Source organism: Stenella coeruleoalba (genome assembly GCF_951394435.1).
Source record: "Stenella coeruleoalba genome assembly, chromosome: 6".
NCBI classification, from domain to species: Eukaryota; Metazoa; Chordata; class Mammalia; order Artiodactyla; family Delphinidae; genus Stenella; species Stenella coeruleoalba.
In genome coordinates, this window is record NC_137151.1 from 84284249 (window position 1) to 84310833 (window position 26585).

The 26585-nt window shown below is 37.8% G+C and overlaps 1 protein-coding gene across 4 annotated transcripts in view; it reads right to left on the minus strand.

The window, feature by feature from the left end:
* HIBCH (3-hydroxyisobutyryl-CoA hydrolase) overlaps positions 1–26585 on the minus strand; it is an 87181-nt gene that overhangs the window by 55081 nt on the left and 5515 nt on the right. For 2 of the 4 annotated variants that reach the window (XM_079923478.1, XM_079923479.1), the window contains exons 2-7: positions 23917–23959; positions 22938–23120; positions 11116–11256; positions 10440–10524; positions 6848–6928; positions 2513–2565 (exon numbers count right to left, since the gene is read on the minus strand). In XM_079923478.1, the coding sequence (XP_079779604.1) occupies positions 2513–2565; positions 6848–6928; positions 10440–10524; positions 11116–11256; positions 22938–23120; positions 23917–23959 (586 nt within the window). The remainder of the gene's footprint in view (positions 1–2512; positions 2566–6847; positions 6929–10439; positions 10525–11115; positions 11257–22937; positions 23121–23916; positions 23960–26585) is intronic. The other 2 variants (XM_079923480.1, XM_079923481.1) reach the window with 1 other exon arrangement.

Below are 26585 nucleotides of genomic sequence, written 5' to 3' on the forward strand. Positions count from 1 at the left end.
GTAAAGCCTGGGCACCAGGATTTCTGAAAGACTCTCAAGTGATTGAAAATGCAGCCAAGGTTGAGAGCTAAAGATCTAGAGGCTTACATTTTCAAAAGCTAGAGTTCACTGAGTCTTATATTAAGCAACGTTTGTAAATGAGACATGAAAAGTTAGTCTTCAAAACCAAGATACATATAAAATCCCATTATAAGAAAAAAGAACTGATTCACTTCCAGTCTGTAAATTTTACTCCTTCAAAGGCTACAAAAATGTTTTTTAAAGCAGAGTTTTTTAAATAAACAATTTATTAAATATATACTGTGCATTCCCTAGTTGTTATGAGCATGCTAAAAAAAAAAGAGTAGTCCTCACCTTTATAGACCATCTAATATACTTGGGCATATTTCATAATAACTGACAATAAAGAATAAATGCCAAATTTGGAGTAAAGATTGAATGCACTGAGTCAATGAAGGAAAAAAAATCACACCTAATCATAGTGGTATTTAAGACTGTTAAAAAATATAGGGTAGAACTTTCAGTCTTTAAAGATGAATTAGATGTAGACTACATATGGGGAGTTGTAGGTGGCAGACCTGATAGAAGAAAAGACACATAGGTTTTTTTTTTTTTTTTTAGGGGCAGGGCTGACAATATGTAATATAAAAGAACCTTTCTCACTGAGGGGCTCGTCATCTGAACCAGAGATCACTGCAAAAGACTTAACTATTTTCTCACTTTTTCCAAGCATGGTATATAACTGGTACCATTCTAGAATCACAGGGCAGAAATATGAATGCAGTTAATTCATTACATACAATCGATGTCTTGGGCACTAGTTCCCACTTAACATGACTCAATCACTTAGAGGACTTATTAAAACACATACGACTGGGCTCCACCCTTAGAGTCTGACTAATGTTTGTTCTCATCATTTTTATCCTTGTCCTTTCTTGGTGAGAGCTTCTCAAGTTTGTCCTCCACAGACACAAGTTCATTAACTGTAATATGAAATTCAACTCCTTCTTATCTATGACCTTCAAAGTGGAATGTCAGATTCTGCTATTGCATTCTAGTTTCCAGTCATCCTTCCTATGTTGCCTGTTCCCTCTTGTAACCTGCTGCCCTTTCATCTAAGCTTGTTGTCTAATTATGGGCTGTCTTTCCTATTTCATTGGAGCCACATCATTTTACATGTTTATTAAGTATGCCCAATGTTTTTTTGTTTGTTTTCATTTTTTTCTGGTTCCTTTCACATTCACAGGGGGCTCTTCCTTCAAAGCTTCAGATTATGTTCCTTCCTTTTGTTCTGCAGAATTTTTTCAGGGAGCTCTTATTTTTCCCATCTTAGCACTTTATTGACAAAGAAAGCACAATCAACTCACGCTCAGTATCTGCCACAAGCTGAGAGGTACAGACTGCCCTTGATCCTGCTCCTAACCACAGGTGCTAATGGAAGCCCTTTCCCAAAATGATGTGCAGGATCTAAGCAGTTCTGATGGATAGGGTGTGTGGGATTAACAGATGCAAACTATTATGTGCAGAATGGATAAACAACAAGGTCCCACTGTATAGCACAGGGAACTGTATTCAATATCCTGTCATAAACCGTAAGGGAAAAGAATATGAAAAAGAATATATATATATGTATAACTGAATCACTTGGCTGTATAGCAGAAATTAACACAATATTGTAAATCAACTATACTTCAATAAAACAAACTCAAAAAGAAAGATCTAAGCAATTCCAAGTGCCCAAGAGACTTCATCTAGTGTGTGGTTTTCCTAGAAAGAGGGGGACATCTCCCAATGACTAAATGTTTGAAATACTTAACAAGTTCAATCTTTGAAATTCCACCCTTCAGCTTCCTACTACCTTCTTCAATCCTACCTCTTCCTGCCATGAAGACCTATTCTGACCTCTCACTTCTTTAAAGGCTTGTCTTTGTTGTAGCCAGTGCCACACATTGGAACACTTTTTCTGTAATTATTTCATGTTCTCTCCAACTCCCTATAAAACTATTCAAAGCCAGTGAAATCTAAGATTTATTTATTTTGCATCTGTGCTATTACAAAGATTTGTCAACTGATAGAAATGCACTTTCAGAGAACTTCAAAAAGTATCCAAACACTTTCACTAAAGTGAGATTTTGTGCAGTAGATACAACTTAGGAACCACATCTCCACTATTCAGAGTCTAAAAAACCCTCAACATTCCAGTTTCTTTTCTGAAGCTGTTGAAAGCAATCTGTTTACTTATAAGTAGAAAAAGGCCTCTACATAAGAAGAAAAAGAATCAATTTTGTTAGTTAAGAAAGCTTACTAATTGAAGAAGCTGAAATAGCATAGAACATAATTAAGAACGTATTTTTTTGGGTGAAGCAAATATTATATCCCAAACCTGCAAAGCTCCAAACATGATTCATTTCAACTTCTATTGTATTACATTCATTGTCTCACTTCTGTTTAATAATTAACTTATTTTTAATACAGCTCACATAACAATGATAAGAGTAAACAGTCTACTTACCCCACCCATTGTAATTCCATGAATAAGTGCAATATATGGTTTCTGGCAAGAATCTAAAAGAAACAGAGCTGTAATTAGTTACAATGCTTAAAATACATTTTATTTTTCCAAAAATCACATGTTACATGAACTCTGAGTATTTTCCCTAAGAAATTTTTGCAAGAAATATCAAAGTAGACTAAACATATGGCTTATAAAATATGTTCTTTTTAAAACATCAGTCCATACACAATCCTGATCATCTATTCATTATTATGAAAAACTCAACACTTCAATTTGAAACAGATGAAAGCCTATATAACTCAATTATTGAGAAAAACAATATTTGCCTTATAAGCCACTGATGTTTATGTAACACAGTTGTATTTTAAAGAACATAATTTGTCTTCTATACATCTAAAGAAGTATCTGGATACAAAGAGAAGTGCAGCATACAGGAAAAAGCAAGGACTGGGAGTTAAAAGACCCAAATTTTAGTCTCAGGTTTGTCATTAACTGGCAATTCAACTATATTTAATATATATACTGGCATTAGATGCTTATATACTGGCAATTCAATATATATACGTGTATACACATATACGCATGTAAGTTATACGTATATATGCCTATCATACATGTGTATATCATGTATATAATATATAGATAAGTTTCCCTATCTATTAAATGATGAGACTTGCCTCGGAAGTTCCTTCCAGCTCAAAAATACTGTAAACTTTTACTCAGTTCCTTTCCCTCTGAAGAGGAAGTTGCGCACAGCATAATATAAATCACTGTACTTCTATTACAGCTTGTTGCAAATATAACTTCCTTACCAAAAACCAACATAAAAGTACAGTTTTGATCCATCTAGCAATTCTATAAATATTCCCAATCTGCCAAATGAGCCACTGAAGTACAATTCTAATTTAACATTCACAAGGACTTCCACAGCCCTCAATTTTTAACTATAATTCCCTAGAAACAATGGAAACAAATATCTCTATTGATTGGAGTAGACATGCATACAAATATACCATTTCAGCTACAGATAGATATATTTTAGATATGAAATATCAGAAGCTAATTGATGCAGGAACACAAAGCCAGAATCTGTCAAATTCCTTAACGACTAAAATATGTCATTACAATGTATAGAGATTATATCTGGAAGGCTTTCTCTCTGTATATTAACATTTTACCAAACTCTTCTCAAACTGCTTAGAGGTTTTCGCCCCTCTCCTTTTATTTAGTATAGAACTGCACTAATATAGTAGCCAATAGCCAAATGTAGTTATTTAGATTATAATTAATTACCATTAAACAAAGGTAAAATTCAGTTTACTGATCACAGTAGCCCCATTTCAAGTGCTCATGAGCCATGTGTGGCTAGTAGTGATCATATTGCACAGCACAGAAACAGAATACTTTTATCATTACAGAAAGTACTATTGGACAGCGCTGGTATGAATTTTTAGAATGAATAAAACATCCTAAGTAAAACCTGATCTGTAGAATTATGGACTCAAAGAAATGAGAGCTCTCCATTCAATGTGGCTCACTGAGTTAAACTGGGAAACAGCCTCGTCTCCCCACTCCTACCTCAAAGACATAAAAATTCTAGAGAAAAATTTTTTTGTCAACGTATATCCAAGTTCAAAGCCAAACAAGGGAAATCCTCAGGTGCCAGAAACAAATAAACTCAGAGGTAATAGCTGTGTGGAAGCTACAGCCAAAGATTATGAGTGAGTGTGTATCTGTTCTGAGTCAGGAATAACATGGGCCACACATAACATGCTATGAGTTAATACCTGCATAAAGCCTCACAGTAGGAAGAGCTATATGATTTGTAAAACATAGCTAGAAAAACTCTATCTGCTGATCCTAAAACTCAGTAAGCTCCTACCCATGAGAGGAAGAGAAAAAGTCAGAAAAGTGGATGCTTAAGCACTGGACCACTACAACTGAACAAACAAAAGAAAATACCCCTAACAAATTTGGAATAGAAGTAACATCTGTAACTTGGTAAAAAGTGTCTATAAAATGATTATATACTAAAGAATGAAATTTTAAAAGCTCCCATGGACATCAGAAATAAGACAACACCACAATCATTCAGCATTATAATAGAGGTCCTAGCCAAAATATAACAAGAAAAGTCATAAGTATACAGACTGGAAAAAGATGAAAAAAATTACGTGTAGATGGTAGAATTACCAATGTAGAAAAGCCAAGAGAACCTACAGAAACATCATTAGAACTGATAATAAATTTCAGCAGGGTTGCTGGATGTAAGAACAAAATACTAAAATCAAAAGCATTTCTACATGCTAGAAATAGTCAATTAGAAAATGTAATAAGAAAAATTACTATTAAATGTAGTAACAAAAAAAATAAGCTGTCTAAAAATAACACTTAAAAATCTTTCTTTTTCTTTATGGAGAAAATTATAAAACATTATGAAAGGACATGAAAGTCAATCTGATGAAAATGTTCTAAAACAGATTAATGGCGATGACTGCATAAGCTTATTAAATATCAAAATAATTTTAAAATTCATTTGAATTTTTAAAAACCAAAAAAAAAATTCATTTGAAAAATCAAAAGTCCAAGAGTAGCCAAGAAAATCTTGAAAGAAAACAAGGGTAACTTGTCCTATCAGAGAGAGACATATCTTAAAGCTATAATAATTTTGACACTGTAGTTTTACCATATGTACAGACAAATAGGCCAATGAACAAAGTTGCCCAGAAACAGACCCGGTCACATATAAGAACTTGATATATGATAGAAGTATCATTAAAACCAGTGAGGAAAACAAGGACTATTCAATCAAAGGCATTACAACTTCTGGCTTTCTAGCTGAAAAGTAAAAGATGATGTCACATGCAAAAAAATTCCAAGCACTTTAAAGACGTAGAGTATAAAGAAACAAACTATTAAAAGAAAATATAAAAGAACATCTTAAAACCCTTCATGTTATTAAGCATTTTTAAAATGCAAATAGCAGAAATCATAAAGGAAAAGAATACATTTCATCTCAAACAAAAACTTGTATATACCAAAAGATAAAGTAGCAGACTGAGAGACGTGTATTTATAATATATATGATCTACAAAAGTGAAGAATCAGAATACATAAAGACCTATAAAATCAGTAAGAAAAAGACAATCCAAAAGAAAGATAAACAAAGGATGAAACTGAAAAGAAAATATAAATGATTAACATAAACACCTTCTACTTTACCTGCGTCCAATGAAGTACAAATTAAAACCACAATAAGATGTAAAGCATGCAAAGTTTAAAAACAAAAAATGATAGAAAGGACATGTAGAAAATAAAGTCTTATACTTTAGAGAAGAATTTGGAAACACACTGAAGATACATAAACTCTATGATCCATCCATTCGACTTCTATTATTTCTAGAAATTTTTGCACATGGGCACTAAGGGTGTACATATAAGGGTGTAACAATCTGTATTAGTAAAAAGCTGAAATAATCTAAAATAACCACTAATATAGAACAGATTAAGTAATATGGGGTAATTGAATAATATAAGAACAGTTACATTCCATGTTATCAAAAACTTATGGAATGGTATATACAGTAAGAAAGTACTTATGCAAATTTCAAAAATATAAAGTAATACTACTTTTGTTCATAAATATGTAGTAAAAATATAAAGTACAGTCTAACTGGATGTGCTAAAAACTAATGACAATGGTTGCTTCTGAGGAGGGATACTGGTTGCTTCTGGAGAGAGAAAGAAATGGCACTGAAGCAAGCAATGAAGTAGACTGAACAATAATTTTAAAACTCATAGTATTCTATTTAATTTAAATAAATTTCAAAACATCAAGCAAAAATAAAATATAGTGGTCTATTCATTCTGGGCTGGTGAGTACACAAGTATTTATTATATTATTCCCTGTAATTTAACATTTGAAACACATGCTTGATAAATGTAACTACTGTGTCACTTCCAATGAAATCTGGAATGATGACTATAAAGAAATTTCATCCCAGAGTTCCTCAAGAATTCAGAAAAATGACACTTCATTTTATAGAGAAAACTGGCACCCAAGCTTTTTGTTTTCCAAGAAAGCCAACCATATGATCAGAATCCATGTTTCCATATTGATTATATGGCAAATAGTAGTTAAGTATACCCTATTTAATAATCAAGTATGAATTGTTCTGGAATGAGCAGTCAGACTACTTTAATCAAGTTTATTCCTGGCACAAAGTATATAAAAGATTAAACAAGAGTGTCTGTTGATTACATTTTAACAATTCATACTGTGCAGCTTATGCCTTGATTCCATTTTCAAAGCTCTCAGCAGAGCACACATACCAATAGCATTGTTCAGCATATATTCTTCTCTGAAGAAATCCTGAGCTATCTTCTGATTTGCCTTTCTAGCTTCTGAGATCACTACAATAAAAAAAGAAAAAAGAAGGATTACAAATTACAAAAAGTGTTCTCCAGTCAATACAGTCAAATAGAAAAATTTTAAATAATGTGATAGTAAGTACCAGGGGGAAAGTCTAGAATGGTTTGTTAAGGTTCTGAAGTCACCTATTCCACGGACATACTATAGTTAGCCCCAAATCCATAGTCCAATGTCAAAACTTCAAGGCAAAAATTCTTATTCAGAACTTCTAACAAAGTGTTATACTTAAATTATAAGTTATATATTGGTACAAAATGCATTTTCTTTTGACTATTTTCTGTAGCACCTAAATGAATGTTTGCTGGATACATGTTTCCTTTGGTAATATATCTTAACACAAAGTACGTTATACATATACACACAAAGAAATATATGCACATGTGCATGCACACACACACAGAGTTCTATATATTCCATCTAGTTAAATACTTCTGTCACATTCATTTCACCATGGAACATTTGCTGAGCATCTACCAGGTACCACGCACTGTTTTCAGTGCTGTAGATAACAAGACAGCAATATAAGACGGCTGCCCTGGAGTTCAGACTATAAGACAGACTACTGAGCTACACTCCTTGTGTCATGCCCACTCTAAGGTTGGGTGCCGTGGGAATGTGAGCGTAAGAGATGTAGTTAAAAGAAGCCTTCCCAGGGACTTCCCTGGCAGTCCAGTGGTTAGGACTCCATGCTTCCACTGCAGGGGCCACAGGTTCGATCTCTGGTCAGGGAACTAAGATCCTGCATGGCACACGATGCACCCCCCCCCCCCAAAAAAAATAATTTAAAAAAAGGCTTCCCAGAAGAGAGAACTCTGAGCCAAATGTGAACAACAGGTAAGGATTTCCTAAATGTGAAAAGTTCTGAAAAGTGAAAAGTTCTGAGTAGAGAAAGGAGTACCTACAAAGGCACACAGGCAAGAAAGAATAAAATCAAGAAATAAGTAGTTTTAAAAGACTAAAGGAGAATGGTAAAAGGTGAGGCTAAGAAGGTAAATGAGACAGTAATGTCCTTATTTATTAATATCAATGGAAATATAACCTCTCAAAGATACTGCTACAGCATACAAATGCCTGTCTTAATAAGCAGGTGCTCAGTAAATATCTTGATAATAAATAACAATCAAATGGTTCCATTTCTATTGCAATTTTCTATTATCCAGAGTTCCACAGTCCAATCTACTATACTCCTACTATAGTCAATGTCAAAACCACCATCAAACCTCTCTTCCATACACTTCAAGTTCATATGCTTTTCTTGTCTAAGTCCTATGACAATTACCTACTAAAATACAAATTAAATATATAATGTATACATTTACTTCTTTTATGGGAAAGAGTTACATAAAAATTGTTGACTATTAATAGATTTTTAGACTAACTTCAGAACTCTGATATAGCTTCCTTCAAAATGTTCCAACCAAATATTGACTTTTTTTCTTGGTTTTTAAAAAAAAAGGTTTGGGGAATTCCTGGGTGGTCCAGTGGTTAGGACTCAGTGCTTTCACTGCCGTGGCCCAGGTTCAGGCCCTGGTTGGGGAACTAAGATCGTGCAAGCCGCATGGGGTGGCCAAATAAATAAATATTTTAAAAATAAAAAAAGGTTTGATATCTAGTTTTGTCATTCTGAGGCTTTCACCAATAAAACCCCTAAAACCCTCATCTATTATCTTTCATCATTTCTCCCCAGTACTAAAAGAAAAGGAGTGTAAATTGCATTGCCTGTGGAATAAAGCTCTTTTATCTCAGAAATCTTCTGAGATTTCCTTCTAATCTTATTCTAACCAATCAGTTCCATATAAATTAAATGATGTTTAGTAACATCATTTAAAAATTTTTTGTCAGGGCTTCCCTGGTGGCGCAGTGGTTGGGAATCCGCCTGGCAATGCAGGGGACATGGGTTTGGGCCCTGGTCTGGGAAGATCCCACACGCCTCAGAGCAGCTAATCCCGTGTGCCACAACTACTGAGCCTGTGCTATAGAGCCCGTGAGCCACAATTACTGGAGCCCGTGAGCCACAATTACTGAAGCCCGTGAGCCTAGAGCCTGTACTCTGCAACAAGGGAAGCCACCACGATGAGGAGCCCATGCACTGCAACGAAGAGTAGCCCCCGCTCACCACAACTAGAGAAAGCCCGTGGGCAGCACTGAAGACCCAAGACAGCCAAAAATAAAATAAATAAATTACAAAAAAAATTTTACTTTTCAGAGTGCCCACTTACTGTCTTGGACTATGATGTTTAAAAGAAACTAAATTTCCTAGAATTGAAATCTGTTGCTTATATATGTGAACTAGAATAATTCTAGAATTTTTAACTGTATTTCCAAACAGCAATATAAAGTTAGGCCTATATGCAAAAATAGCTCACAGTCAGAAGAAGCTAAAATCAATATATAAGGCTCTGCCCATCTGTAAACTGACAAGATCAAAAGCCCAGCTCTTGAGGAAAGATTAATTTCAGGCTGAAAAACAATGTTTTAAAAATATTTAAGTAGTGGGCAAAACAAATTCAAAAAACTATTCAGTTAACAAGTCAGTCGAAGCAACTGAAAATTTTAAAGTGAAATTTTAACTCAGTTATTTTAAATTTAATAAATATTTGAAATTATGTCCTGAATCAAGCTTGTTTCTTCCTATTTCAAATGTAATGGTTTACATAATATTATAAATATGGTAAACAGATCAACCTGAACATTATCATCTTAACACAATACAAAAAATATAAAAAAATAAAACAAAGAAAAAAACCATCCCAGTAACCTACCAATTCCATAAGAAAGAAAACTCAAAATGTTTTCAGTATATATAAATACTGAAAAGTTTTCAGTATATATAAAATACTGACAACCAGTGGTAATAACATTTCTTCTCTCTTTTACCTTTTGTTTTTAATAAATATGCACAGATTGACCTAAATAATTAGAAAGATACGGAGAATTAATCTTTTTATTTATCTCAGCATGTTAATTTAAACACAAAAAAATATTGATAATATAATAGGATAAATAGTACAATTAAGTGCATTCTTGCTTTGGGATCATGAACAATGGGAAAGCACAAAGTCATGGAAATATGTGAGAGCATGTCATGTTTGGAGAATGGCAAGTCACTCAACATGGCCAGGTTGTTAGGCTTATGTGATAAACAATTGCTTAATAACAGCTATTCTAAAATAAAAAGCAGAATCACATACCATAACTGGACATCTTGTTCAGGATGATTCAGGGAAAGAGACAAGATACCTGAAGGGCACGTATGTAGTTAAAAAAAAAAAAAAACAGCTGCTATTCTCATTTTTCTATTAACTACAAGAGGTAAGTCTTTAAATGTTTTCTTTTTCTAAGTTAACCACACTAAAAATGTATTAACTGTTTAACAAAAAACAATTCCAGAAAGTAAAGCAAATTACAAAGTACCACAAAAATTTGCTAATACCTTATCAGTTTTATTGGGGGGAAAAAAGCATTCAGGTAAGAAGGGAAAAAAGTTTTTACCTCTGATATCACCTCCAGCACAGAACGCCTTTCCACCAGCTCCCTTTATGATGATCAGGAAAGTTTCCGGATCTTGTTCCCATTTCTATCCAAATGTAAAAGAAGATGGTATAAGCACATCATAAATACAAACTCATTAATGATATATCCACATGCACATAAACACATGTGTATATACACACGTATGTGGATATACACAAAGCATAAGGCATAAGCTTTATAAAACATATCCAGAAGAACGGATCCCAACTTCATTTTCTTTTCTGACATAAATTAGAGGCTCTCCCAACAAAGTTGCTAGATGAGTGCATTCTGTGATCCAAGTTTGATGATGGCAACTGAAATCTTTGCCACGACAACTCTGAGACCAAGATGAAAAAAATATGGGCCTAATATATCGTCAGGTTGGAAAAATAAAATAAAGAGGGGCAGAACATAAGAAGAAACTTGGAGCCTTGTGAAAGTGGAAGAGGCTGTCTTCTGAGGCACTGAACTCCCTGTCAGTAGGGGTGCTCCAGGAAAACCACTTAGGAAAGCGCTGAGGACTCTATAAGCGATGGGGCTTGGGCGCTGATCCCAGACAGTCAAGTGATTCTATGGGAGAGAATATCAGAAATATTCTCTAAGGACATACTTTCAGAAGGATCCATATGATTGCTTTAAGAAAATTACAAACCTTCAGCTGTGGATAAATCTGCCGAATCATACTAAGATTCAGTGCATTTAGGAACTTTGGTCTGTTTAGTGTTATCACTCCTGCACAACCTTTTCTTTCCAATAGGACTTCTGCTGCTGCATCTGTGTGCTTAGACATTCTCTGTGTAAACAAGGAATAACTTTAGGATTAAATTCATTAAGTTTTTGTCACAAGTCAACAACAAAACATATATTAAATGCAAATCTTTCACACAATGTTAAGGTTAGCTAATCGAATGGATAACTCAGTACATCTGACAAAGTTTTCTAAAGTTATTTGGACTCTGTAGACAGACAATTCCAAAGCAAACTACACATACCTCTTAAATCTCTTAATTTTTATTTCTGAGTGAACTTAGTCAACTGATTTAAAATAGAACCCAGTCCATGGGACTTCCCTGGTGGTGCAGTGGTTCAGAATCCATCTGCCAATGCAGGGGACATGGGTTCAATCCCTGGTCTGGGAAGATCCCACATGCCACGGAGCAACTAAGCCCGTATGCCACAACTACTGAGCCCGTGTGCCACAACTACTGAAGCCCGGGCATGCCTAGAACCCGTGCTCCGCTACAAGTAAAGCCACCGCAATGAGAAGCCCGCACACTGCAACAAAGAGTAGCCCTCGCTCGCCACAACTAGAGAAGGCCCTCGCGCAGCAACGAAGACCCAACGCAGCCAAAAATAAATTAATTAATTTAAAAATTTGTTTCTAAAAAAATAAAAATAAAATAGAACCCAGTCCTAGAATTTCTTGGACTATGAAATACTCTTAAATCTTTATTACTGTATACCAAGCAATATGTTAGGTACTTGGAAATCAAAGATGAATAGAGAGGGCAAATAATTCTGACTACAATAGCTACCAACAACTTGGGGGAAAGAAGGTGATATTTGAGCTAGGCCTTGATATATGCCAAGAAAAAGAGGGGTGAAAATCCTGGAGAGTAACACATTCTAAAACATCAACAGCGAATATCTGGAAATGTTAAGATGTTAAACATGAGTGGAATAAAGGCTAACTGAGAAAATGAGTGATAGGAAAGTAGGCAGAATAAGTAGTTTAAGGCCAGATTATAGAATGAGCTTACAAAAGCATATACTTGTGAAGAACTTGTCTATACAGTTCTTAGGGCCTCACGCACCATGGTGAGTGAGGCAAGGGGCACATTTTGGAGTGGCTTATTTTGCTCCCCTTCAATACTCAGTGGTTCTACTTCCTTGATTAAACCCTTACTCATATGAAAAGACAGATGATAGACTAAAAAGCTGTACTTTTCAGATACCTACATCATTCTAAATTTTAAAGTAAAACAGATTTCATATTATACAAACATGTTACACACAAGTATTAATAAACTTTCATCTCTCTCCATACTAACTAAATTTCTTTTTTGCTTGAACCAAGTCAGATTTGCCAGTCCCCCCCACAAAAAAACCACAAAAAGTTTCATGACTGTTTCCACTGAACAACTTCACATAAATTATCACCTAATATCAGAGACAATCCTTTAAAACTCTATTATTTGGTTTCAGCTCAGAGATGTTGAGAGCTGAAAAGATGCGTCTCCTGACCTTGTAACAAGAAAAAAAGGTGAACAGACTGAAAATTAATGGCTTTGGTGAACTCAGTCAGAGACAGGAGGTCACAGGGCAAACAGCCCCGTAATAAAATCTGGAGAGACAGGTGCCTTCAGGGAGATGCAAGACCAGTATATTTGCTTAGCTCAGGCAGAAGCCCTAAGGAAGATTAACTAGAATTTTTAATGACTTGCTAGAGGTAAAGAGGTATGGGCAAGTGTGGGCAACTGTGATAGTGTGGAGCTCCTGGGGGTGGCAGGTGTCACAGTCATGGGGGGAGCTCCCATTCTTGCTGGCTTTTCCTCTTGGAACCCAAGCAGGTTCTCCCAGGGAAGACTGGAGAAAGCTCCCCCGTGTGGTGCTGGCTGGGGGAGGGAAACAGCAGGCACAACTAAAGCCTTTCCCCTCATCTTCCACACAGAACAAAAGGCTAAATCTTCATGGGAGAGAGAGCCTTCAAAGCTGGTAGCATAGGGTTCTGGTGGAGGCCCAACACAGTGGGGAAATGGGATGGAGGCCTATAAAATAAGACCCTTAATCCCAAGGGAGAAGCACTTCAAAACCATAGCCTACTGACCTTAGTGTTTACCAATCACAGCTGGAGAAAAGGAACAGGGGACAAAGGAAAAGGGGGGAAAAAAGGCAGCCCACCCCCAGAGAAGGGACAGGAACACTTATGAGGGCCACACCCCTGGACTCTGGTTCACAGTGCCTTCCATACATTAAGGATTAATGGGATACAACACCAAAAGCATGATCCACAAAAGAAAACATTGATAAACTGAATTGCATCATATTTAAAACTTCTGCTCTGCAAAAGATAAAGTGAACGAAAAGACAAACCAGAAATTAGAAGAAAATACTTGCCTATCACATATCTGATAAAGAATTTGCATACAAAATATACAGCTGACCCTTGAACAACACAGATTTGAACTGTGCAGGTCCACTTACACTCAAATGTTTTTCAATAGTAAATACTATAGTACTACATGATCCCCAGCTGGTTAAATCCACAGGTGCAGAGAAGGAACCTCAGTTGTAGAGGGCTGATTATAAAATTATACTCGGATTTTTCAACTCCACAGAAAATCAGTGACCCTAACCCCCACCTTGCTCAAGGGTCAACTGTATAAAAAACTCTTAAAACTCAATAAGAAAACAAACAACCCAATATTAAAATGGGCAAAAAAAAAACTGAAGAGCTTCAAGGAAAATATAGGAATGGCAAAAAAACACATGAAATGCTCAACATCATTTCTCATTAGGAAAATGCAATTTAAAACCACAATAAGCTACCACTACATACATATTAAAATGGCTAAAATCCAAAAACAGACAATAACACGTTGCCAAGGATGCAGAACAACAGGAACACTCGTTCTTCGTTGGTGGAATTGCAAAATGGTACAGCCACTACAGAAGATAATTTGGTAAACTTGTATAAAGTTACACATGGACTTACCATAAAACCCAGCTATCATACCCTTAGATATTTACCCAAGTGAATTAAAAACTTATGTTCACACAAAAACCTGTACACAAACAGGTGTAGCAGTTTTATTCTTACTCACTAAAACCTGAAGGCAACCAAGATGCTCTTCAACAGGGAAATGAATAAACTGTGGTATATCCAAACAATGGAATACTATTCAGTGATAAGGACTACGTTATCAGTTCATGCAACAGCACAGGTGAATCTTAAATGCGTTTTGCCAAGTGAAAGAATGCAGACACAAAAGCCTATATATTGTATGATTCCATTCATATGATGTTCTGTAGAAAACAAAACTATAGGGGCATAACAAAGGTCAGTGTTGGGGAGCAGGCGAAGTGACTGCCTACAGAGGGGAAGGACAGCAGAAGTTTTAGGGGGATGGGGCTGTTCTGCATGGACTTTGGGTAATGAATGCATGATTTATGCATCTGTCAAAACCCAAAGAAATGTACAGAGAGTGAATCTGAATGTATACAAACTATATATATTTTTTAAAAATCACCCAGTGTCAGGGGATTCCAACATGGAATGCAGACTGTGGCAAATAAATGTAACCAAACCACACACGTATGACAAGCACACTGAAGTGAAATCGTGAGGATGGTGGCAGGAAAGCTGACCTAAGTAACTTTAGAAAACAGTCATTTGATTGCAAGCTGCAAGGAAATATACAAAAAAACCTGTATGTCAACCAATGCTCTAGTTAGTAAATTTGTTCGAAACTGCTTTGCATGTATACTGAGGTTAAGCAAGTAATGTGGACTTCTCTGGTGGTCCAGTGGTTAAGAATCTGCCTGCCAATGCAGGGGACACAGGTTCAAGCCCTGGTCTGGGAAGATCCCACATGCCGTGGAGCAACTAAGCCTGTGTGCCACAACTACTGACCCTGTACTCTAGAGCCCACGAGCCACAGCTACTGATGCCCGCGTGCCACAACTACTGAAGCCCGTGCACCCTAGAGCCCACGCACTGCAACTACTTAAGCCCATGCCCTCTAGGGCCCGCGTGCCGCAACTACTGAGCCCGTGTGCTGCAACTACCGAGTCCATGTGCTGCAACTACCGAGCCCGCGTGCTGCAACTACTGAAGCCCACGCACCTAGAACCCTGTGCTCCACAACAAGAGAAGCCACCACAATGAGAAGCCCGTGCACCGCAACAAAGAGTAGCCCCCTCTCGCCGCAACTAGAGAAAGCCCACGCGCAGCAATGAAGACCCAACACGGCCAAAAATAAATAATTTTTTTCAAAAAGGTACATACTGTATTTTAAAAATTTAAAAAAAAAACAAGTAATGGAGGGTGGTCAGTGAGAACCAGGCTCTCACTGGTCAGGAGGAGAGTTAGAGACAAGCAAGAAGGGAAGGCTAGAATGAAGCCTGCCCTGTGGTACTGGATTAAAGTCAGAGACAGCAGTATGAACATGTTTTCTTAATATATATTAAGAGGATATATATTAATATAACAGAGGATAAACACAGAAACACATCGCTATTTATGTATACATTATCGCTATTTATGTATACATTATCGCTATTTATGTATACATGGGACAGTAAACAGTATACAGAATATGTATTCTACTACAGATATATACATTACTCTAGTTCTATCCCCAAGAGAAAACCGTGACACTCCAGTAGCAAGGGGCATTCCCAGACTCAGACCTTGATTCCTAAATGCAATTTTCCAATAAAGGCAACCAGAGCTCCTTGGAGAAATGGCTGATTCCAGAGCCAGAGATCATCTTCCAGTATCAGAAAGTAGTAATTTTCAATTTATAAAAAATTGAAAATTAAAAGGAAAAGGTCATATCAAAGGGACACAAGAAGCCAAAATGAAGGAATTCCTAATGGCCAAAGTTGAAACAATGTGAGTAACAGAATAAGTAATGTGCTGTTCAATTATAACCCAAAGAATAAAATAAATATCCATGAGTCCACACTGATATATATAACTGAATAAATCAATGGGGGAGATGAGATGATCTTACCCACAAAAGAATTCAAAATAATTTATGTAGAAATCCCCCTTCCAGGAGGTAAAGCTTAGCCCCCTCACCGTCTGACTGTGGGCTGAACTTACTGACATGCTTCCAAAGAACAGAGTAGAAAAGGGAAAAATGGTAACTTTAGAGAGGAGAAACCCAACAAACACCACCTTAACCACGTGATAAAGGTCAGCATCACCAGCTGTGTCATGAGGATGTCATGTACTCCCTAAGGCATATGTCAAAACCCACAGATACTCCCTGATATGTGATGAGAAGGGGCTTTTCCTTTGTGATATTCTCTCCAGAAACCTTTTAACTACAGGCTAGTCATCAAAAAAAAGAAAGAAAAAACAGAACAACAACAACAAAAAACAGACACAAGCCCAGATTAGAGGCTATTCTACAGGCTACTTGGCCAGTGTTCCTCCAAACTGCCAAGGTCATGAAAAATAAGAAAAGACTGATAAACTGTCACAGACCAGAAGAAACTAAGAAGACATGACAAAGAAATGCCATGTGGTATCCTGGATTGGATTTTGGAACAGAAAATTGATGGAAAAACTGGTGAAATCCAAAAAGTATAAAGTTAATACTAACATAGCAATGTTCTTAATTTTGACAAATGTAACATGATAACTGTATTTCTTTGCTAGGGCTATCACAACAAAATACCACAAACTACGCTTAGGCTTAAACAGAAAGTTATTGTCTCAGTTCTGGAGGCTAGAAGTCTGAGATCAAGGTGCCAGCAGGACCACACTCTCTCTGAAGGCGCTAGGGGAGGGTTCTGTTCCAGGCCTCTCTCCTAGCTTCTGATAATTCCTTGGCTTGTTGCAGCATAACTGCAATATTCACACGGCATTCTCCGTGTATATATGTCTCCAAATTTTCCCTTTATATAAGGATAAATTATATTGAATTACCCCAGTAATTCCTACTTCAGTACGACCTCATCTTAACTAATTACATCTGCAATGAGCTGACTGGCTGTAGGGAGAAACCATCTACCATGGGTCCTGAGGCTTCCCTGCACTTTACTGCTGTGTATTTCATGGATCCAAGGGCCTGAATGCTCTTCACCTGGGTCATTTTTCAGGACTGTATTTGCTGCGAGAAACTTTGAAGAAAATGTAAAGTCTCCCTCCGGGACAGAGAGCAGGCTTGCTTACAGTGTGTTACAAACCGGCAGGTTCCCCATTCAGTACTGCTGTCCTGTAGTGCAACCCACTGCATATGAATGCATTCATTTGGGCCTTCTGTCACCCCTGTGGGAGCAAGGGAACCAATACAAACCTGAAGCTCAATGCTGCTATTTGGGTAACTAATAATGACGTCCTTTGTCTCTAACTCAAGGGTTGCATATCTTTTGCCAGCATCCATGGAATAGTAACAAGCTAACTACTAACTTGTTATTGGGGTAAAATCCTATCCCAGACCCAACGTTGTCTAGCCAGACCGAAAGCCCTCCACTTGCCCCATTCCGATCATAGCCCTCACCCTCCCTTCAAAAGTAACAACTGTCTTGGTTTTTATGATAAACACAAAGTGTACATCCATAAACATCATCTATCCATTTTTTTTAAATGGATATATCTTTCAAGTCTTTTAAAATCTAAAGGTTCTGCCTCCATTCCTTTCTTTTCTTCACAATTCGTTGAAAAAAACCAGGCCTTTTAACCTATAGAGTTTCCTAGTACGGATTTTGCCGATTGCACACTCATGCTACCCACTTATTTTTAACAGCTGTTCATTCTTAGATATCAATTTAATCAGTCCCCTACTGATTAGCACTGGGTAATTTACAATTTTTGCTATTACAATGGATGCAGGAATATTTTTAAGCATCGACTTTCCAGCACTTACGTGAAGTATTTTTGCAGGACATTTACAGAGGGTCAGACTTTGAGCAAAGAATATTACATAATCGTCTGTTAAAAGCCACTAGAGGGACTACCCCGGCAGTTCAGTGGTTAAGATGCCACACTTCCACTGCAAGGGGTGCGGGTTCCATCCCTGGTGTGGAACTAGGATCCCTCATGCCACCCAGCATGGCCAAAAAAAAAGCCACTAGAATGGTAAAATTAATGAACAAAGGATGTTTTTTCCCCCACCTGAAAAGTTCATGGCCTTCTTAAAACCTGAAAACAACTATTGGTGCATTAATCAAAAACATTCACACAGGGCTTCCCTGGTGGCGCAGTGGTTGGGAGTCCGCCTGCCGATGCGGGGGGCACGAGTTCGTGCCCCGGTCTGGGAGGATCCCACGTGCCACGGAGCGGCTGGGCCCGTGAGCCATGGCTGCTGAGCCTGCGCGTCCGGGGCCTGTGCTCTGCGGCGGGAGAGGCCGCAGCAGTGAGAGGCCCGCGTACCGCAAAAAAAAAAAAAAAAAAAGAAAAAAATTCACGCAAAAGAGCAGAAGGGAAAAAGATGAAGCCTGCAGTATTAGTGTCATTTATGTATGTTAATTAATTCTGCAGAAAAAAATCTCTTTTCCAAAAATATCATTAAGTTTTAGTTAAAACCTAGAAAAGGCTTCTATGAAGAGAAATTTCTCATATTAGGAAAGATTACAGAGACTAGAGTCAGAAATGAACTTCTCATACAACCCAAATTTGGAGGTGGGGGGGTGGGATAGAAAGGGTAAGGAGAACATCCATTCAATGCATATATGTGAAGGAAACTTGCTAAAATGCATGGACACCATCAACACACAGCCCTGTGCTGAACTGAATGCATGAAGTCTGCCAAAATAATATCCCTGAGAAAAAAATAACTTAGAGGACTTCCCTGGTGGTGCAGTGGTTAAGAATCCACCTGCCAACGGAGGGGAAACGGGTTCGAGCCCTGATCCGGGAAGATCCCACATGCCACAGAGCAACTAAGCCCATGCGCCACAACTACTGAGCCTGCCCTCTAGACTCCATGAGCCACAACTACTGAGCCCGCGAGCCACAACTACTGAAGCCCGCATGCTCTAGGGCCCGTGCTCTGCAACAGAAGCCACCGCAATGAGAAGCCCACGCACTGCAACAAAGAGTAGCCCCCACTCACTGCAACTAGAGAAAGCCCGCGCGCAGCAACGAAGACCCAACGCAGCCAAAAATAAATAAATTTTAAAAATAAATAAAATAACTTAGAACATCCACTCTGCTGGAATATGGAACTATTCTGGCAAAATCCATAGTAGCAATATTTCCTAAAGTGTGCAAAGAGATGTTTATTGCATCTATGTTGAAGGAGAAAATGGCCCATGGTCAAATAAGCTTGGGAAAAACTTAAACCAATATAAAGTTTAATTCCTATAAGACTTTTCAGTCTTTAATAGGCAAATACGCAATGTAAACTTTTAAAATACAATGAGCAGCATAGTTCTCACTTGATTAAAGAAAGAACTTTTTATTTTTCATGGAACAGCTATCTCTTGGGACTTGTATTTTTCAGGTTACATTTTGGAAAACACAGTCAGAGACTTCACAAACATTGAGAGAAATGAGCCTTTCCTCTGAGGAAAATCAAGTGCGTGACACATAGCAGGTATCCAAAAAATGTTTAATAAGCTGAATGAATAATCCTTCATTCTACTAATGCAGTCCTGCTGTAACACAAGCCTAAAATAAGCTTCACACTGTGGATACCCAAATCCCAATCTCAAGCACATACCTTTCACTATATGTAACATTCACTGCCACTGAACTAAGTAACAACTGAAAGACATACCCAGGGAAATATCCTAACTTTTGCAGAATATGATTTATTTTGACATGTCATCCATTTCCAGCCAATATTAAAGAATGCCATTAAATTTAAATTATTATAACACAAATATGACACCAAAGCACAATATAAGTACGATTCATAGAATCAAAAACCATTTAATAAATGCTGATTACTCAAGCTTCACTCAATCCTTCCTGACTTCAAACTGGGTCAGTAAATTCCTCCATATGGAAATGGTTTATAGAGAATCTCTCAAACTGTCCTCAGCTGTGCTCTAGCTCGCACATTCTGTGATATCAGCTACTTCCCATCTTCAATTATTACCTCTAAACAGCTGGCTCAAACCTGCATCTATACCTTTATTTTCCAGAAGCCCAGGCCCTTATTCCAAATGCCTGCTACAATTACAGGAGTACCTACGTGGCACCCCAAACTCAACTTGTTAAAAACCAAATTTACCAAGAAATTTCTCTCCAACAAATCTGTCTCTCCTCCTCTGTTCCCTACATCAGGTAGAGGTATCACCATTTTCTCAGTCAACCAAGCACAAAATGCTGGTGTTGATTCCTAACTGTTCTCCTCCCCTCTCTGCCAACAACTTGAAGTAGTTACCAAATACCAGGGAAACTAGTTCTAAAATGATTCTATCCATTACTTTCTACTCTCATTGCCCTAGCCATACAGCATTATTATAATTTTCCTTTTCGGCAGATTTCCGGAATTTTTGCCAGATGGTCTATCCTTCACACTGCGTTCAGAGAAATTTTGCTAAAGCCCAATTCTAATCTTGTTAATCCCATTCAAAAATGTTCCATGACTCGCCATTAATTTCAAAAACATCCAACTTTACTTGACATGGCCTTCAAGTCTCTCCACATCTGATCCCAGGTAAACTCTCCAGACCCACCATTGCACAGCACTCCTTACAATGGAGACTCAGAAAGCCGAGTGTAGCCTCCATTCTCCTATCTCACAGCTCTTGCCACAGGAATAAACATATTGCATAATACAAAGAAAACAGATTTTGGAGTCAGATGGACTCAAACATTAGTTTTGCCACTCACTACTACTATACACCCTCAGACAAGCTAGTCTCAGAGCCTCAACTACTGTGTTTACAAAATGGAGATAAAAGAATCACATTTAGCATTACTATATGAACTCTCACTACTTCCCATCTCTACCTATTGAAACCCTAATCATGCTTCAAGGCCCAGATCAAATAAATGACTGTGCTCCAGTAAGCTTTCACTGGTTACAAAGTCGACATCAGTCAAGTTCTTTGCATATACAAAGCAAGCACTTAATGTATGTCTGTTCAAAAGGCATAGATTATAAATTGGTTGATATTGATTCTAGATCATCTGCACATACAGAATATGAATATGATTGCTGTCATGAAATGACATGTGCAGTTTCAGTTCATGCAGTCCAACCAGTATACCTTCATACTGAAAAGAACTACTTTCTGATGGAAAAAAGTCTTCTCCATGTCCAGGTCAAAATTATATGGAAAAAATGAGCTTCTGCATATTAAATTAAACGCTGTGTAAGAGTTTTAAACATTATGGAAAAAGAAAAAAAATTTTTCTATGAATATTTTTGTTGTAAAAATATGTCCAAATCAGCCTATGAATATAAAGGAGACTTCATTAATAGGTCCTACTAGCTTGCATTAGCTTGACAAACTATCTGCAGAAATGCAGAACTTTTGCCTCCTTTCCAGGTTCAGGTCCATCTAATATCTTTGAAGGGTCACAAGGAATGTCACACTACTATCACAAGTCAGTCCTATCCATTTCTCATAACGCTGCCTACAGTTCTGCCATCAATGGCGTATTTCCATCACTCCGCTATGAAGTAAAAAAGGCTCTTGCTCTATCAGCTCTCTTAGAAGGGTCACAGGAGGAATTCTTGGGGTACAGCTTCTCAATCTCTGAAGCACATGTAAAAGCCAACATTGGGAGCTAGAACCATTCAGTCTTCAGGCCCTGATGAGAGTCCAGTTTACCTTCCTTTCTTCAATGTGGTTTATGCCCCAGGTCACACAGCCCCATGGAATCTGGACCGTCATGTCTTTCTATTCCACTTGTGCGCATATCTAAATATGAATCTAAATATGAACAATAACATTGTTCTAAGTTCCTTTTCCAGGAAATTCCTCAGCTCCCATGTATATCAGCTGACTAAAATAAATAAGGGTAAGATATTCCAGTTTTCATATGCCCATCTCTGTGTAGGCTGAACTGAGAAACACTATGCAATAGTTACTTAGTGTTCACTCTGCCACAGGCTGTAGAGTGCAGTAGGTAGTCTATGGAGCCAGATAACCTGGATTCAAATCCCACCTCCTGTTTACCAGATGTGTGACACTGGGGCATACTACTTAGCCTCTCTGTCCCTTAAATTCTGATCCATTAAATAGGGATAAGACCATAACCCCCTTACCCAAACCCCTTGGGTCCAGATGCATTTCAGAATTCAGAAAATTTTCTAGATTTTGGAAAGGTAACACAGTACATATTACATAGTATATAAAACATCCAAAGTGGAGGCTGGTTCAGTACACTGTAACCAAATAAGTCTACTGTCTCAGAAATTTGTCCAGGGAGTAAGAGATGCAGGTAAATGCTTAAAAATTTTTAGTATTGTAGACTTGAATCCTAAAATATGTAAGAAGAGACACAGAGAGACTTATGCCGTTACTGACATTATTACCACTTATGGGTAAAATACAATTTTTCTGACCATAGGAATGAAAAATTTTAGACTTTACGTTAATATTTTGCTCTGACTTTACTGAAGTTTTGAAATAAAAGTTGTTTGGCAAACATATGGTTACCAGGGGGTGAGGGGGGAGGGATAGATGGGGAGATTGGGATTTACACATATACACCACTATATATAAACTAGATAAGTAATAAGGACCTACTGCATAGATGAGGGTGCCTTAGTCCGTTCAGGCTGCTATAACAAAAATACCACAGACTGGGTAACTTATATGACATTTAATTCTCACAATTCTGGAGGCTGGGAAGTCAAGATCAAGACGTCTGCAGAGGGCTTCCCTGGTGGCACAGTGGTTGAGAGTCCGCCTGCCGATGCAGGGGACGTGGGTTCGTGCCCCGGTCTGGGAGGATCCCACGTGCCACGGAGCGGCCGGGCCCGTGAGCCATGGCCGCTGAGCCTGCGCGTCCGGAGCCTGTGCTCCGCAACGGGAGAGGCCACAACAGTGAGAGGTCCGCGTACCGCAAAAAAAAAAAAAAGAAAAGAAAAGAAGACATCTGCATATTCAGTGTCTGGTTAAGTCCAATTTCCCAGTTCATAGATGGCTGTCTACTCGCTGCATCCTCCCTCAGAAGGCAGAAAAGGTGAGGGATCTCTCTGGTGTCTCTTTTATAAAGGCACTGATCCCACTCATGAGAGCTCTGCCTTAGAGACCCAATCACCTCTTAAAGGCCCCACCTCCAAATATCAACACACTGACAATTAGATTCGATCTATAGCAAAGATACAGAAAAATGAATAAAAATCATTTCTTCCTTGCAGTGTGATCAACTAATACCATCTAAGCTTTGGAATGGTACTACTAGTACAATAGTAGCTAGCATGTATAAAATGATTATTATATGCCAAGCACTATGCTAGATTTTTTAATGAATTATTTATTATTCATAAGCACTCTAAGATGGATACTATTATCCCCATTTTTTATATATCAAAAAAGGAGGCTGAAAGAGACCAAGTAATCTGCCCAAGATTAAGTAGCGGACCCATTATTTAAACCCAGGCATTCTGACTTGAAGATCCATCCTCTTATCCATAACCTATGCCACCTCCAACAAGTTATATGAGTCAAGTTTTGACACTATAAAATTGGAAACCAAAGTGTACCAAGATCAATGAAATCTGCCAGTATTTCTCTACTTCCCTAAGAACAACATTTTAAATTGCACATTATAATCTAATAATGCCAGCAAAACAAAGTCCAAACTTACCAAATGCTGCAGTATGATATTAGTCCTTTTGGATGAATTAAACCTGAAACAAATGTAGAATACAATGAACACAGTAATGTGGGTAGTCATGTTTCAATGTATAAATACTACATTCCCTTTTGTTTGCTTTAGCTTCTTTGAAAAGTTATTAAAACAAAAATTATTTTTTAAAAAAGTTTAATTCTCATGCGTTGTGGTAGGAACACAAAATGGTACAGCCACTTTGAAAGAAAATCTGGCAGTTTCTTACAAAACTAAACATACGCTTCTACCATATGACCCAGCAACTGCACTTCTTGGTATTTACCCAAAGTAGTTGAAAACTTAAGTCCACCTACACATGAATGTTTATGGTAGCTTTATTCATAATAGCCCAAATGTGGAAGTAACCAAGAGGTCCTTCAATAGCTGAATGGATAAACAAACTGTGGTACATCTATACAATGAAATATTACTCAGCAATAAAAAGAAACAAGCTTTCTTTCCACAAAAAAAAAAAAAAAGAGGAACCTTAAATGCACACTGCTAAGCAAAAGCAGTCAATCTGAAAAGGCTATATACTGTATGCTTCCAACCACAGAACATTCTGAAAACTATGGAGGCAGGAAAAAGATCAGTGGATATCATAGGGTTAGGGGAGGGAGGAAGAAAGGAAAGTACAAGTGGAGCACATGGGATGTTTAGGGCAGTGAAACTAGTCTGTACAGTCGTAATGGTAGAGACTTGTCATTATACATTGGTCAAAATTTTCTGCTAATTTTCTCTGTAAACCTAAAACTGCTTTTTTTTAAAAAAGTTAAGGGCTTCCCTGGTGGCGCAGTGGTTAAGAATCCGCCTGCCAATGCAGGGGACATGGGTTCAAGCCCTGGTCCGGGAAGATCTCACATGCCGCAGAGCAACTAAGCCCGTGTGCCACAAATACTGAGCCTGCACTCTAGAACCCGCGAGCCACAACTACTGAAGCCTGTGCACCTAGAGCCTGTGCTCCACAACAAGAGAAGCCACCGCAATGAGAAGCCCGCACACCACAACGAACAGTAGCCCCTGCTCGCCGCAACTAGAGCAAGCCCACGTGCAGCAATGAAGACCCAACGCAGCCAAAAATAAAATAATTAAAAAAAATAAAAATAAAAGAAGTTAAAGAAAACTGCTAGCTTAAAAAAAGTTTGATAAGGATGCAATAGGCATTCTCAGACATTGCTGTGAGACATATAAATCGGTAATGCCTTTCCAGTAGACACACTGGAAATACGGACCCACAATCTTTAAAATGATCAAACCCTTAGACCTAGTAATTTCACAGGCATTTGTATTAAGGAAACTTCAGACACGATCAAAGTTTGATTTACAAAGATGTCTGCAACAATTATTTACATAAGGAAAAAACTGGAAACAAAGTATCTAACAATTTAGTAATATTTTTAAAACTGTCATCTATACAAAGCCATTACATAGCCAAAAAAAATATGTATTTAAAAATATTTAAATAATAGTTATGACATAGAAAAACAGTCATGACAGAAGTTACGAAAAGAAAACTGGCTACAAAACAAATACAATACAACAACTCTAAGTCTGTTATTTTAAAAGTGTTTGCTAGGCTAGGAATAAAAAGCTTAAGATAAAACTTAACAAAAGTGATCGATAATAACAGAAGTAAGAATGGTGGAGGGTGGGGGAAACTGGGAAGGGGCATGAGGAAACATGGAGTGTTGGAAGTTGTTTCTATCATGATGGTTACAGGACTGTTCACATATATAAAAGCTCACTATAGACTTCAAAATATAGTACATTTAAGTACTTCGTGTATTGATACTTTCTAATTAAAGTAAAAGTAAAAGCAAAGCAACATGGGGGAGGGTAGTGACTGGAGAGGGCACAAAGAGGGCTTCTAGATGCTGGTACTATCTTGTTTCTTGATCCAGGTGCCACTGAAATGAGTATGTTCATGAAAATCCATCAAATTGTATCTTTAAGCTTTGGGTCTTTAAAAAAGTTCCCCAAAAGTCATCGTTCTTGCCTTTGAGAAACTCAAAGTTTAGTGAGAGAGATGCATATAAAAATACCATAATTAGGAAGATATAGGCATCTCCTGCTTTTCAAAAGTTCGCTTTACAGGGCTTCCCTGGTGGTGCAGTGGTTGCGAGTCCGCCTGCCAATGCAGGGGACGTGGGTTCGTGCCCCAGTCCGGGAAGATCCCACATCCCACATGCCGCGGGGCGGCTGGGCCCGTGAGCCATGGCCACTGGGCCTGCGCGTCCGGAGCCTGTGCTCCGCAGCGGGAGAGGGCGCAACAGTGAGAGGCCCACATACAGGAAAAAAAAAAAAAGTTCGCTTTACACCACTTTGCTTTTTCCAAAGACCTACATTAGCACCTGTTTTCACTAATCCAATGAAATCCAAAGAGGATTATCACTTTTATGAAAAAAGGTGAAGAGCAAAAGAGCGTTCAGTGTTTGTTTTGAAGCGAGATGTTATAGAGGCAGCATGCACCCCGAGCAGTGAGAGTGGCACCACTGAGCTCCTTCCGCAGTAACTGCACTCTGCATCTCAGCACCAAGTGACCAAAGACTTGAACTGTGGGAGCCTCTGTGCTTTATCTCAATTTGTTTTGTACATCCATTAGCAAGATGTGTCATAAGATAACTGCTTTTCACTTTACACCATTT